We start from the raw sequence: 15,620 nt of genomic DNA on the forward strand, positions 1-15,620 counted from the left end.
TCCTGGTGTGTGTGTGTGTGTGTGGCTATAATGATGCCTTCCCCAGCCGTTGTCTCTGAGCTACAGGTTCCCAGGAGCCTGACTCCAACAGCAGTCCTGTGCAGGAAGTCTCTGGCTGACCCTTGGACATAGGAGACCTGGCAGGATGCACAGAGAGACGACTGCTGAGACGGACGAAAGAAAGGAGGAGAAGCGAAAGAAGGAAAGAGAAAGTTTGGAAGATAGGACTGATTCGATTTTCAGACTGCGGTGACACACAAACCAGCTTGCAGACATGCACGCACTCATACATGACAAAGATAGCCCAAACAGAGAGCCAGAGAGTGTTATATGGAGAGTTGCATTCAGAAATGCACAAGCCAGGGCATGAATAGTACTTGACCTCATTGTGCTAGCCAGCTAAATGCTGACCTCACCACTCTCTAGCAACCAACATCGGTCGGTCAGAGGGTAATTATGGCCTTCAGAGCAGAAGTGCACTAGAGCCAAGAACCACTAGGCAGGTTCATCTCTTGCTCTGTGATTTTTTTCTCTCTGTGCTTGTCACTGTCCCTCAATCCTGCCATTCATCGTCCCTGCCTTTCTTTTTCCACTTTGCTCTGCTCCCTGGCTGTATCTCGCAGCACTGAGCCAGGTAGATACATTAGACCTACTTTCAGCACCTACGAGCGTCTTAATCTCCACATGTTCAACCATTTTAAAACACATTAAACACTAAAACACTTCTCCCCTCTCCTCTGCTGGCAAAGTTGTTAAGTTAACAGCACAGTGAGCCACACCTTGTAAAAGTCCATAATGTTTCATAAGTTTCACATAAGTACAACTGTTTTGAAATCAGGGCCTCTATCTCTCTATCCATCTCCACTCAGTAATTCATATGCAAATGCATGCACTGAGAGATACAAGCATCTGTCTTTCACTCAACCACAGTCCCATGCACACACACATACAAAATACTGTTATTGGTTTCCTCCCCTCTGCAGGAGATGATGATGGCATTTCAAGACTTGTGTACGGAACACAGGGAGCAACAAAAGAGACGAATAGTGGGACGAAGAATGAATGGAAGGAGAGAGGCAGGGGAGGAGAGAGATGGAGGTCTTGGGAGGTTTCCACAGGGTCAAGACAAGAAGAGGGGTCTCAAGTTTGTCTCTCCCAGCATGGGGCTGAAGGTGATAGCTATCCATCCAGACATGATGAATGTCAGGGATCTCTGTTTTCCTTTCCTCTTTTCTCACTCTCACATACAGAAGATATCACACAGACATCTCAATGAGGTTAAGAAGCACTAGTTGTCACACCTGCATCCAGGGGAAAAGCCCACAGCATGCTGATAGTGTAATTCCTTTCCACCCTTGTCTGTCTGTTTGCTACTTATCAGTCTGTGTCTCTATCTCAAGTGATTCTTAATTTTCTTTTTGTGTGTGTGTGTGTGTGTGTGTGTGTGTGTGTGTGTGTGTGTGTGTGTGTGTGCATGAAAGTGCTGTTCTTTGTGTGTTATCTTTGTCTTTTCAGACTTCCGGATAGAGCCACAATGTTATCAGAGTCACAGAGACGCATCAAGACATCTCCTCCTTGTGCTTTCACATGTGGGCTTTCCTCTGTTAACTGCCATACTTGCTCCATTGTTCTCCTGACATCAGATTGCCGGCCCTTTGGATCCTGCCTGCAGACCATATGTAAAAACAAAGCCTTTCGGCATAACAAAAACTTTGTATGAAAACCTCGATGAGTAAAAGCTGCTTACACTCCACAGTTTGGCAGGGGCTCAGCTGACCTGGCTGGGTGGGTGTTGCAGTATTTATGACTTGCTGACCCTCAGGCTGACTCCCTCCCCCACGCCCACCTGACACATCTGCTCCCTTCAACACCATCATGCAGACGCACACGCCCCTTGCACCTGACTGGACTGGTGAAAGGCTCCTTCTGTAGGGGACTTCACTGTTAGAGGAGTTCTTAAGACTAACTTAAGACAAAGTGTAGAATTGTTGGTGCGTTTGCTTAAAGATGCAGAAAGGTGTGTTGACCCCTCCAGCTCCTTGACTTCCTCCTTCTTGACTTCTGTCAGACTAAATTCTTGGCTGGGTCTTACATTTATATTTAATTACCATCAGGCTGCCTTTGAGAGTGCCTTTACAACCCCTTTTAACAGAGGCACCGAAAGGCCAGGGCACTGACATGCAGACATGTGTATACAGTGTATGCACTGTATGGACTGTTACTTAATGTGAAACACATGGATGATAAAGAGAATGCGTGTTCAATAGAGCCGAAATTAGTCACACTTTTGTCTAATGGCCATGTGGGTAGAACAAATGTCTAATCCTAACATGTTTAATAATACCATTGGGTTTACATAGCGTTAACACTAGAACCGCCAGGAGTCGCCATATACCTAAAACCGCCAACAGGTAAAATTTACCCGCTATTAGAATGCATTGATTTTGTTATTATTTCTGCTACGCGTTGCTCAAACACACTTTGCGCAGACATTCAGCACCTTGGGTGCGCACTTCCCACAGACATCCCAGCACTTTTACAGAATGTTTTATTGTGTTTGCATTCCGCCTTCACCACACAGGTAATTTTCTCCTACGCTCTTCTGCACCTGTGAAAGGCACATCCAGGGCACCTGTGACTCTTTTGATGCCATCCACTCCGCGCTGTTGTAGTTATATTCTAAACACAGTCTTAATTTAAATGCAGCATACAATTTAGAAAAAACAATTGACTATTGCAGCAAACAATTTGTATCAATTCCAAAATTCTAAGTAAATTTTTACCCAAAAATCTATAATGACCACTTTAGCTAAACAATAGGCCTACACTGTGGTCGAAAACTCATACTCTCCACAGGTCAAAAAACACATAATGAGGGAGCCGCACACCACCTGAAGGGATCGCAAAACACACCTGTGTCAGAGGGAAAGACTACTTTAGACTAAGTCTATTTCATAAGTGTTTATGGGCTATGTTTGATCATTTTAGTATAATAGTTTTGCCTCACTTTTCACAAAGACTCTGGATTGCTGTCAGATGATGACCCGTCAATCAACCCAGGACACCTCTCCTTCACTCAATGCATAGAGCAAGTCTAATGCCTGTTTTGCATTCATAACACTCGTTCTCTTATCCAAACTGAAGGATAGCCTATGACTTGACATAGCTCTGTTACGCACAGTAGTAGACAAAAGGCGCTAATAGAATGTTTATCTAAACATGCAAAATTAATAGGACGAAAATGACAGCATTCTCTATCGACGTAAATTTTACCCACTGGCGCTTTTAGGTATAAATGCCCATTTTTAAAATCTGGCTTTATCTTGACAATTTTTAACAATAGGGGGTGCTACATAACACACTTTTAGGAAAAGTCAAAGACTGGGGGACTTGAACATTTTATTGAAATAAACAATCAAAAAACAGCTGCGTGCAGATTTTACCCATTGGCGGTTCTAGTGTTAAACAGAATCGGGTTTGATGAGCTGATGAACATGCTAACATTGTGACTGTTTTTAGAGGCTGTATTTTGCTCTTTGAGGTGGAGAAGAGGGGAAAACCAGTGTGGGGTGCTCTGCGCCCGGCTTAAGCCATGGTCTGTTTAACTGCTGTCAGACTGACTTCCTCTGCAACCTCCACTCCTGTGCGTAGACAAAGACACACTACCAGCCACACAAGATACTAATAGTCCACTTCCCACATTATGTATTGAGAGACACACTGAGAGGGCACACTGCACAATGGATAAGTTCAAGCAAGGAAAAGTAGGAAAACAACATGTACACATCTTCTGAAGAGAAGCATCATCTTCACAAGGATTTCGCTGTTTGACACAAGTTGAACCAAACAAAAATTCCATTTCTCCAAACACCCTCAAACAAGGCATCCTTTCATCAGTGTGAAATTCCACCGCATTCCATCCTATTCCCTCTTCTATCTTCTCTCTCCACTCTTCTAATGCTCAATAGTCAGATTATCTCAGTATTGGAGAGGAAACTTGGCCACAATCGCTAGAGTGTATTATGTCCAGCACTGTCTGTGACCCTACAGTGGCACACAGATGGCCGACAACACAGATAGACAGAGAGAGAGGGAGGCCAACACAGAGAGACACAGCAGATGTAGCTGAATAGACAGAGTCCATTCACTGAAAACATTCAAATACAAAGTTGAACACATACTTACATGGACATGGGCCCACACATGCACACAGTTATATACAGATGTAACCCAAATTAGTGGGAAGATAGCCAAAGAGACATATCCTGTAGAGACACACAGTGACACAAACAAAGCATCAGGTCAGAGTTTTCTTATCGCAGCAGCCTTCCACGTAGGCAGTCAAGCCGTACAAGTTTTCCCCACCACACAAACACAACATATACTCAAACCCAAACATACTCCTCAGCATTTTCACAGGAAACACATCGACATGGTGATAATGTGTAATAAGGAGACTCTTAAGTCTGCAGCGGAAATACAGGCCAACCTGATCACTGTTCCAACTCTGTCTGCGTCCCCTAAATATTTTCTAAACCTTTATATGTCTATGCACACCTATCTCTTAAATCCCAGTGTTTGATAGGGAGTCACACCTCCATTTCACCAAATATGTGTTGTTACTAACTTTCCCTAATAATACACATCTTCTTTTGGTTACCTATGGGATCTGAGCAGTTTATTTTGGTTCCACATGTGGTGGATGTGCTGTGCAGATCTTATCGACAAAAAGAGACTAAAGGCTACGGCCAAGGGTGTCCTGTCTTGACAGAGTCTGTTTTCCTGTGCCCACATGTGTTCTCCATGTGGCCCTGCTCTAAAAGTGCCCCTTCCCTCCACTAACCACGAGGGAATTCCAGGAAGCCTCACTGTACATGGTTTTGGTTTAAATATGCTGTGTGCGCCACTGTGGCTCTTTTAATCACCACGTGTCTATCTGGATGACCTTGACCCAACAGGTGATGGTTTTAGGAGATGGCACTGGTTGTAGGGTTGCAGATGGAAAAGCAAAGGTTTTGGAAAATAAATTTGAAATGTAGGCTGGGTTTTGCTGCAGCGAGTAAGTGGGAAGTAGAAAGAGGACAGGGTAAGGTACAGGAAAATTAACAAAGTTCCAAAGGTGAGGGCCAGAGCCAGAGATTGCAATCAATGTGGGTTGAGAACAAGAATGGTAAAAAGTGGAGAGTCTAAAGGAAGTTAGAGGAGCCTGGTGTGGTGTTTTGGAGAATGGAAAATGGATGACCAGATTTGATAGAGAACAATAGGAGAAACTTTCAAATCAAGGTGACTTTAAATGACTTCAAACCACAGAGGTTTGGCTATCAGCACAACTTGTGGGAGGGGCGATGTATCCTGTGATGAGGGAAAAAAGGGACTCAAACAAGCCGCTGAGTCTTGATGTTTACGTATGTGTTGTTGCTGACGAAGCTGCAGGCTCGACGCACAAACAAACACATTCCAGTGTCTGAGGGAGAGACGAGACAGTTTAGTGAAGGGAGGGCTGTAAGGGTGAAAGGAGATGAATACTTATGGAAATACACTGCATCCTGTCACTGGAAGACTTCAAGAAAGTAATAAAGAGCAAAATAACAGTCACTCAGCTAGCCCTCAATCACTGACAGAAAAGGCAAATCCAGGCCAACACACACACACACACACAAATATGCACACACACACACAAACACACACACACATACACCCGGTCCCTTTCAAAAGCATAGATACCATCAGTGTCAGAGGAGAGAGACAGAGATTGGAGAGACAGCAAGATATCAAAAGCAAAAACATGCAGAAGAAATGTCAAAGGCTGTGCTGGCCTACTTATGACTGTAGGGCAACATACCACACGCACACACATACACACACCTCAGTTAACCTGTCATGGTGGGCACTTTGCCTACTGAACTTGGCACACTCACCAACAAGTTTGTCATAAAAACTGTGGTTACTTTTCCATTCTCCTTCTTGTTCTTTTTCACCCTCTTTCTCTCTCTGTCTCTCCTGGAAAATTGGCTGGCTGTTTGGGGTGTTGGAGAAACTGTTTCCAAACATCATGCAAGCTGTAAACTATTGCTCAACCTGTAGAAGATGGTCTATGAGGCTGGTCCTGATTTCACAGCTGCAGGTATATGAAGTACTACAATTATTCCAACTGATATATTTTTATTCAAAGGAATTTTGGCTCTAAAAAAACTGTAACGCACTCAAAAATAAAGAAGCAGAAATGGAAGTCCTTACCAAAGTGCCTTTGTCCACTGATACAATGTTTGCTTAGTCCACCCTCTGTACACTCAAAACCTTAGTAGTCGTGCAAGTCAGAAGGAAAAGCATTTTCTACTGCTTGTCTGCTTCTCTTCTGCACTATGTTAGTGTGTGTGTTTGTGTATATGTGTGTGCACAGGGGGCAGTGTATCAGTGTACAGAGGTGTTTTCCTACCCATGGAGTTTCAAAAGGTGTTTTGGTGCTTTTTTTGTTGCTATTTGTCTTGTGTGTCAACATCGTCCTTGTTTGTATCTGGATTATGACAGATTGATGTGATTATAAATGTGTAAATGTGCAAGTCTACTCGTGTGTACACTAGTGTATTGTGTATGTAAATGAATATCTACATGTACATAAGGTGAAAAAGAGAACGGTGGCCAGAGGAGAAGGGATTTGAACAGTGTGTCTACAGATGAGTGTGTTTGCTTTTCCAGTGCAATATATCTGAGCTTTGCCATTCAGGCTCCACACACTGCTGCTCAGACTCCGCTGGACAGAGAGGTCACTGACAGCATCAAAAAAAGCTCCGTCTTTCAGCCCGTTTACAAAAACATCAGTTTAGACTTGAAAGAAACAAGAAAAAAAAAACATCACTTTCCTAGCTTGGCTGAAGAACATCCAAAAGAAGCAGTGTCCTTTTTATTTTCAGTGCTGGCTGATGGAAGTGATTGAAGCCCTTCCTTTGGCACACACACACACGTGTACGCAGGAGCAATCCAGCACACAGACACAGACACAGATACAGACACACACAAACACACACACACACACACACACACACACACACACACACTCTTCCTCAGCTGCAGAGATTTGGCTCTGGCCAACCTGGCTATATAGATCCCAGTCAGAGAGGATATGTGGGATTGCAGCTTTATCTCTCCTGCATACACTATCTCTCCATGGCTCCATCCAGCCAAGTCAGTATGACTCCAACAGATTTCACAACAGAACACAGCAAGGGGTTATTATATCCAATCCCTGGTCAGACAAATCAGTTTCCACTTAAAACAGGCTTCAGTTTTGCTGGAGCACACATGCAGAGAAACTGACACATGCCAGGTAATACCTATTAGCAATTAGACTTGTGATGGTTGGAATTGATTTTTCAGGGGTAAGGAGCAGGAAAACTGATGATTTTAGCGGGGTTTTGTGGGGTTTGACACAGACTCAGTGAGTTTACTGTCTGTGCGATCTGTGCAAGGTGGAAAGGCTGTGCTTTGCCACAGAAACAACCAAATTAAAAGACTGAATGGAGTACTGTATATGTATTTTTCTTTTCAAACCATATGCTGTAACAGTTAATCAAACCATCTCAGTGTTAAATAACTGAGTGAGAGGGTGGTGTAGCAATGAAAGATTTCCTACAGTGACTGCACTTGGTTTATGTCTGGGATGGGTACAATAAGAGACAGTTATTCTTTTTACTGTAACAGTAGCTTATTATGTACATGGTCTTTTTTTTGCATTTTAAGTCACAATTACAGTATATTTTGTATTGAGCATTCTACTTTGTCATGTCAGATTTTGACATGAGTTTTGCAAAAAGACAATATCTAACAATGTCTTTTTCTTCATGTAATTCATTAGGCGGCTAGTCAGTTATAGGGTGAATATAATGTCATATTTCGAAACTGAAAAAAAGCTTTGAAAGCTTGAAATATAATAAAAAAGGTTTTGCAAGTTTGAAAAAGTTTTGAAGGCTTGCATAATGTTTTGATAGGCTGAAAAAAAAATAAAATCTCTGCAAACATTATTTGTATTTGAGTTTTTCTTCTTCACAACTGCAGCACTCTTTTTACAGATTTAAATTTGTTTTCAGCCTATCAAAACACTATGCAAGCCTTCAAAACTTTGTTTCAATCTTGCAAAACCTTTTTTATTAGATTTCAAGCTTTCAAACACTAAATTTCAACCTTTCAAAGTGTTTTTTTTTTCAGTTTCGAAAAATGACTCTGGTAACTTGTGACAAGTGGCAACCAAGGCCAATATGATCCAAAGAAGCATAAACACTGATTGGCCTGTCCAGTATTTTCTGTCAATCAAAAACAAAGTTCGCTCTTCCCAGGTTTCAGAAGCTGGTCTTTACAGTCTGTCCTTCCAGCTAACAGCACCACCATACAAGTAATTTGTTCTAGGCTTCATGAACACCAACAAGCTTAAAACCTGTCCAGGCCCACAGTGCATCTGCGCATATTTTGGTGCATTTCTTATTTCCACCTTAATACATGGAGCAGCAAATAAATTTGTCTAAAAAGCATTCAAATGACTGTGATATTGAGAGTTCCTATATCATTGCTAAGTGACCGATTGAGCGAGTCCAAATGTCATCTGTATGGTTACAGGCCACATCCACTGGCATCATAGAGAAAGTGTTGCCATTTTTGCCAAGTCCTCATTTTTGCATATTTTTCTTTTAAGACACACTTGCTCTTGCACACTTGCTTGCACTAGTATGACTACCACTGACCTTTAACTTCTGACAATGACCAAGCCTGACTCCAACACAGGTGCATGTGGCAGTGCTGTCTCTATGCCAGACTTCACACAGGGATGATGTGATGCACAGTGGTTCCTTTCAACAAACCCATTGCTAGCATCCAGGCAATGCACTGAGCTGCCTGGTCCAAGATTCCAGCCAGTCTTCCTGCTTCCCTCATTAGCTACAGGACAGATTCTCTCGAGAACCATAGCCAGGACTCTGTGGTAATGCATGTGACACACTGGCTGCACATTTTCCAATTTAAACAAGCCAAAGAAGCTCAATACCAATCTGAACTCTCCTGTTCTCTCTGGATAGAATAAAGACAACCACTACTCTCCAAGAATGTGATTAGAAAGAATAAATCAAGATGCAAAGGCACGAATGCTTTCAAGTTTGCTGTCACTATTTCTGTTTCTGTATTTGTGTCCATTGGAATTTTTCCCTTGAGTATCTGTCATCATCTTTCTTTGCTTCCTCCCTATCAGTGCTTTACTGTAAACAGTGTTAAGAAGCATGACTCACGCTGCTGTAATGTAATAGGAGGAGCGTAGCTTGAGATCAAAATAATGACTGAAGTTTCAAAGAAGAGACAAGAGCGAGTATAGACAGGGGAGTAGATAATCTGTTTAGAAGGTTATTTGACTTTGATTATTAGTCATTTCACAAACTAAACTGACCTGTGTTTAAGGATGTGAAATCAATATGAAGTTGCTGAATCAATGTCATTGGTTTTGTAACAGCCTGAGAAATCATTTGTGGTGTCATATCTATGAAAGCATTACTAACGGTATTCCAAGAATAGTCTATACCCACACAAGTACATTTAAGCACCCACAGATGAGCACACTGAAACACATGTGCACACCAGCACTCTAATGGGTCAGTGTTTTTGCAGCTGGAACCAGACAAGAAGCCAGTGCAAACAGTGACATGGACCATCAGTGTGTGTGTGTGTGTGTGTGTGTGTGTGTGCGTGTGTAGCCTGAGGTAGTACATGCACCCGCACATAACACTCTCACACACAAACATAAATTGTAGTGTTTTGTGAAGGATTAACCCTTATTATCCTATAAAGCTATATGACTTATGGTCTTAACTCTATACACACACTGACTTGCTGACAGTGTTCACAAGGTTAACCTAAATTCATCTGTACAGTTATTCAGGCCAAATACAGGCTTTCTGTTAATGCCAGGGCAAATTTGCAGCATGCCTAACACGCATGCATCACACAAGGATGAACTTAAGTCTATTTCACCATAATATTAATGTCCTGATTTGTTTTCCAAAACTGTTTTTGATCCTGCTCCAGATTTGTGGAGCAGGGAGTTTATTTTCAGAGTGCTGGTTTCCCCATCTGTATGACCACAGTGCTGGGCCGCTCTCCCTGTATCTTTCTGCCCGCTGTTCCCACGCCTCTTTCTGGGCTAAATACATATTTAGGGAAATACTGAGTAGCAAATCATATGCCCTGCTCTCTCAGTGCACCCCAAACCCATTACGCACAACTTTTTTAACTACTTTTATAGAGCTGGAGCAAAGAAACTGAACTTTTTGTTAGTACTGGACAAAATCTAAGTTTATTTATCCAGGTAAATTCTGCTGAGCATGAATGCTCTCTTTCAGATGGTCCAGTCTTCAGACTCAGTAGTACAAGTACAGTTAGTACACAGTTCAAACCATAGAGCAGCCCTTTACAACCACAGTCTTCCACTGCAAAGCTTGAATGGAGCTGTTGAGAGTTAACAGCCTTGCTCAAGTTTGCATATCTAACTATTGAATTACTGCTTCAACAACTAACTTGGGAAACAAATGAAGACACAAAAAACTCTAGAGCATTGCTCTAAGTCCCACAAAAACTCAAATGGGGCTGCACTTGGAAAACTGTTCTGCCAGCCGGACTAGAGTTTAAAAGACATCTGTGTGCCAGTCATAAAGATCGATAATTTCATAGCCACTTCCACTGTCCATTAGAAAAGCTACTACTCTGCACTTTAAAATGCCCCACAGTACTATCAATACAAATTACACCAGGAAGAGCTCACTCGTGCTATTTCCTTGTGAGGAGAAATGAATGACAAATGGATTCTTCTGTATAGCGGCACAGTGTAGTGAGTTCAACCAGTGCTGTGGAGCCATTTGAACACATGCAAAGCAGACTAAATAGGTTTCAGGGTATGTGTGTGTGTGTGTGTGTGTGTGTGTGTGTGTGTGTGTGTGTGTGTGTGTGTGTGTGCGTGTGTGAATGAATGTGCTTGTGCAAGTGTGTGCATGAGTAATGAATAAGATCCTGGCACATCACAACCGGGTTCCTCTAATGCACTCCCTGTAGACCAGAAGAAATAAACAGATAAAGATGAAGTGGACGTGAACGCAATGGCAAAGAAAAAAAGAGAGAGCCAAGAGCGAGAGTGAGCAAGAAAGGGCATGAGGAGAGGAGGGAGGGAGTTTTCAGAATTGTTATTGGAGCCGTAGAAGTCATTTCTGACTTAAAGGGTTCCAGATGTGGGCCAGCCCCTGAGAAAGAGAAAGAGTCGGAGAGACGGAGAGAAATAAAGAGGGAGGGAGGAGTATTTATCCGATTGTGCCCTTCCATATGATCAGTAGTCTACACTCCCGCGCTGGACTTTGAAAGCATAAAGTGGATCTTTGCTTTTGTGTACACTGATGGTTGTGATGGCTGTTTGGCTTCAGCAGCAGATGAGGGGGCTTCTGAAGGGTGTGGGATGTCAGGTGGTAAGGTGGTAGAGGGGTATGTGGCTTGCACAGCCCAGTATTGGGCCTATAAAAAGCTAGGGTGGTCAGAATAATTGTTATTACACACACACACACACACACACACACACAGGTCTTTCTCAAAACCAATAACTGAACTCACTAAAATAGGCCAGTCGAAACCCAACCAAAAGACATCTGGTTAAATACTGGGACAAAAGCTGCTCTTTAACTTATTTTGCAGTGAAATAGGTCTAACTCAACCATATGGCCAGATAACAGGCAAGTCCAATGCACTGCACTCTATTGGTTTTAACACTTGCAGGCTTAAATGCAGTGCACATTATGATGAAACCAGTGGAAGCTGCACAGAATGTGAAATGTAAGGTGGCAGTGAATGTGAGTGTGTGCATGCATGTGTGCAAGTACCGTGTGTTAAATGTAGATTGATCTCAGACCTTTAGAAAGTTGGAAGTGTTACAGCTTTATCCTCCTCTTCACATGCATGTCATGCTTGCACAGAAAGGTGCTCCTGCATAATAACATCTTAACTTAGACCAGTAGTGAGCCTGCAATGGCTGTGTCCAGTTATTTTCTCTCTCTGTTGTGTATGTACATGGATGTGTATGCCCAACTTCCAGAGCATTTGTTTTTGCTCCCTCTGCGTTGGGCTAAGCTGCACAATCACACAACAAAAGGCTATTGTCCTGCAAGTAAAAATCTCTGCTCCAGGGAGCTGGTAGTGGGCCACAAACAAAGGCTTGTTACATTGTCCCAACACAAGCTCATGAATCAACTCAACACTGGGCTGCCAAAACAGCCACGGAAAGAGCGCTATGAGTCTACTAGGGTTTGACAAAGAGGGAAGAGAAAGAGAGTTGATTGAGGAGGGATGTGAGGGTGGAGGAAACAAATGGGCAGGGAGCAGGATGCACAGCTGGAAGAGAGAGGAGGGATATTGATGTAAGATATGCAGAGATGGTGGAGGGTGAAAGGGAGTTGTCCAACAAGAGGAGAGCGGGATGAGGAAATGGAGGAAGGGGAGGATTTGAAAGGAGTGCAGCCAACACAGCAGGAGGATGAGAGGTGAAGTCAGCGTAAACAGAGAGCTGTGTCAACAGACAAGCCTCCTGCCTGTGCTCTAAAGGCTCCCTGCACCCCAAATCACAACAGCAGAACAGGAGTGATGTGACGACTCAACCGACCGATGAGAGTGAAGTAGTTCAAATCAAATGTGACTGTTCAACACAGAATCCAGCAGTCAGTTCTCCTCATATGACCTTGGTCAGAGAGAAAAGACTTTCTTTGTTCGCATCAGATGCCTTTGCACTGTTACTTTCCTCTTCTGACAGGTCAAACTAGCAAAGAGTCCATCAAACACTCATGCACAAAGAGCTGCTATTGTATCCAGCAGCAGGCCACATTTCACCTTTTCCACACTGTGAGGGAGTGGAAAGTGGTGACCAGCACTCTGGAAGGAGAGTGTGTGACAGAAAAAAAAAAGACACACACACACACACACACTCACACACAGCAAAACATACACTGAAAGCTGTCATTTGCATCAATTTACAGACAGAACAACTGGACATTTTGTTGATTTAAGTGTACTGAAAAAAAAAAACTTTAAATATATTACCATTGGCGTTCTTCCCGCAGATCAGGTGCTCATAGTGCTGCAGGACTCCCCACAGCTCCGCGTCATTGTTCACCACCCCTTCCAGGACCTCTGCACTCAGTGGGGCGCATGCTGACCCTGAATCCGGCCCTGAATGACCTCTCTCGGCCATCAGCACCCTGGCTCCTATCTCCTCCACCAGAGCTTCCATGCATGCGGTCAGGCATATAGCTGCATACTCATGGATACGCACGGAGATGCGCGTATCCACCATCCAGCGGAAGAAGCGTCCCACGGAGAAGGAGAGGCCGCAGCGGGCGGACTTGCCCTTCCTCAGCAGCTCCCCGGCGCTCATACTATACATGGAGATAGCCTTGACCGTGGCAGAGACGCAGTGGTCGGCCAGGGCCCAGCTGAGCACCAGCCTCATGGCGCTCTGCACCTCGAAGCGTGTGCAGCGGCAGTGCATGACGCTGAGCCGCTGAGCCTCTCTGGAGATGCGGATCAGAGCCCTGCGGAGGAGAGCGGACAGCCGCCTCACGGCCTCCGGAGAGAACACAGGTGTAGGTCCCCCTTTAATGCTCCCACTCTCGGCCACTTTGCGCAGTATCTTGGCCACTTCCTCTTCAATCCAAGGGAACTCTTCCAGCTCAGGTAAGCGGGGGCACTTAGAGAAGATGTCCTCCGGGTCTTCTGGGAGGACAGTGTTGACCGTGTCCCAGCTGTTGTTCCTGCTGTTCATGGAGCCGGAGTAATACCACCAGTTGCCCCGGTGTGGGGCCGTCATGAAGGCCTGGGAGTTGGACTTGGAGGAGGACAGGCTGAGAGATTTGCAGGAGTCCCCCGCCCCGTAGCCAGAGTCCAGCGTCAGGTCCTCCAGGGTTTTCATGTGGACATTGCTAAAACCAGCCATTATAGTGAATCTTGGTTTTTTTTACAGGGGTGCTTTGGAAGAGCGGTTTACATGAAAGTCAAGCAGCAGTCGAAACTCCCCGCCGAGCTGGATGAACTGGTTACACAGCGCAACACTTGTCAGACATGCTGCTAAATAGAGTTCAGTGCAGGACAGCGAAATAACACAACTGCACACGCAGATAAAATTCTACTAAACGGGTGGGGTTTTTTTTAATCAAAACCACCCTATACTGTCGTTAACAAACGGGACAGCCAAGAACATTTAAGTCGCGCCAGTCTCACCTTTCCCCCGGGGCAGCGCAGGGCTTTAAACTTTATCCACAGTCTTTTCAAACACGACGAAATGTCTCTCCGCTCTCTGAATACAGCCAGACCCGAGTTCATTTATTAAAACTGTCCCGTGTAGCCGCTCAACAGACCAAAACTGCTTCGTTTTCGTAGACAACCGTGGAAAAGTCCGAGTCTACCTCATCGCCCTCCCGTCCCGGTGCTCAGTCAGGAACAGCCTGTCGCAGGGATTCAGCTGCAGATGTGTGAAAGGAAGGACTGTCGCTGAATGACAACACGGAAGCGGCTCGAGCACCAATCAGAAGAGGTCCGACGTTTGCGGCAGCCAATCAAGACCCGCTCCAAATCTTTCCAAAGTTTGGGACAAGAAGTAAACTTTTTCTTTTGCCTCAAATGAGTATCAAACAAATTCCCTTAACACGTGTGACCTACATATGGCTGTTTTTGCTTTCATGCTCGAGTTACATACTCCTTACACGTGTGTTCACAGTCTATTTGTTTCTTATTTTCATTTTTTCCACAGATTGCGATTTAATATAATAATGTATAACCAAATTAACAACTGACACTTTTTAGTAACGAATTCATGACAGAATGAATGTCTGCTGTGGCTAGGTGTTCCTCATTAGTTATTATATTAAAGGATCTGGGGAAATTCTTGTGGTTAGTTACCTGGAACCAAACTGCACACCAAGCAGACTTCAGTTATCTCCTCATATTGGCTCTGGGGAACTTGGCTTGCTGCCTGCACATTAGCTAATCTCTCACCTGCAGCCTGTAACAGAAATTGAATCAGTAAAGCCCTTGGTAATGCTATTAGAGGTGGAGTAGTGTTTAGTTTGATTTGATGAGGCTTAGGGTTTTCACTGAAAGTGCATTTTAAAAGCTTATTTGGGACTGCAAGGGAGACAGAAGTGTTGTAATAGATTCAACAAGTATATGCAATTTTTTTGTTTTAATTTTCAACTGATTGTGTAGTACTATTGCATACTGGTTTGTATGGCTTGCACCCAGTTTAAATAAAGTTTAAACAAACCCATAGTTTGTGCTGATTCATTATCAATTCAGCAGAGGTAATGCCCAAAACATGGCAGCTCTTAACTTTCAAAACAAAGTTTGAGCAAATCCTCTTGTGAAACTTCAGTTTTGCATCATCCTGTGGCCCTGTTTGTTGTTTCTGGTTGGGTGCTGTAACACGTTTGAGGTAAAAGACTGCAAACATATCGAAGAGGCCTGTGAATACCTGCTTCTCATTACTCTGCACTCACATAGACAGGTAGGGTGTGTCCAAGACTATTACATAATGGGTTTATGGCAGAAAACTTACCCTGCAAGCC

The 15,620-nt window shown here is 43.8% G+C and overlaps 1 protein-coding gene across 1 annotated transcript in view; it reads right to left on the reverse strand.

Annotated features, from left to right (window-relative positions):
- Positions 1-15,188, reverse strand: part of abtb2b (ankyrin repeat and BTB (POZ) domain containing 2b) — a 50,811-nt gene extending 35,623 nt beyond the window's left edge. Inside the window, exon 1 of the mRNA XM_044193154.1 lies at positions 13,102-15,188. Within this exon, the coding sequence (XP_044049089.1) occupies positions 13,102-13,993 (892 nt within the window). The 5' untranslated portion in view covers positions 13,994-15,188. The remainder of the gene's footprint in view (positions 1-13,101) is intronic.
- Between the last annotated feature and the right edge of the window lie 432 nt (positions 15,189-15,620).

The sequence above is a fragment of the Siniperca chuatsi genome, linkage group LG4 (genome assembly GCF_020085105.1).
Source record: "Siniperca chuatsi isolate FFG_IHB_CAS linkage group LG4, ASM2008510v1, whole genome shotgun sequence".
Taxonomy (NCBI): Eukaryota; Metazoa; Chordata; class Actinopteri; order Centrarchiformes; family Sinipercidae; genus Siniperca; species Siniperca chuatsi.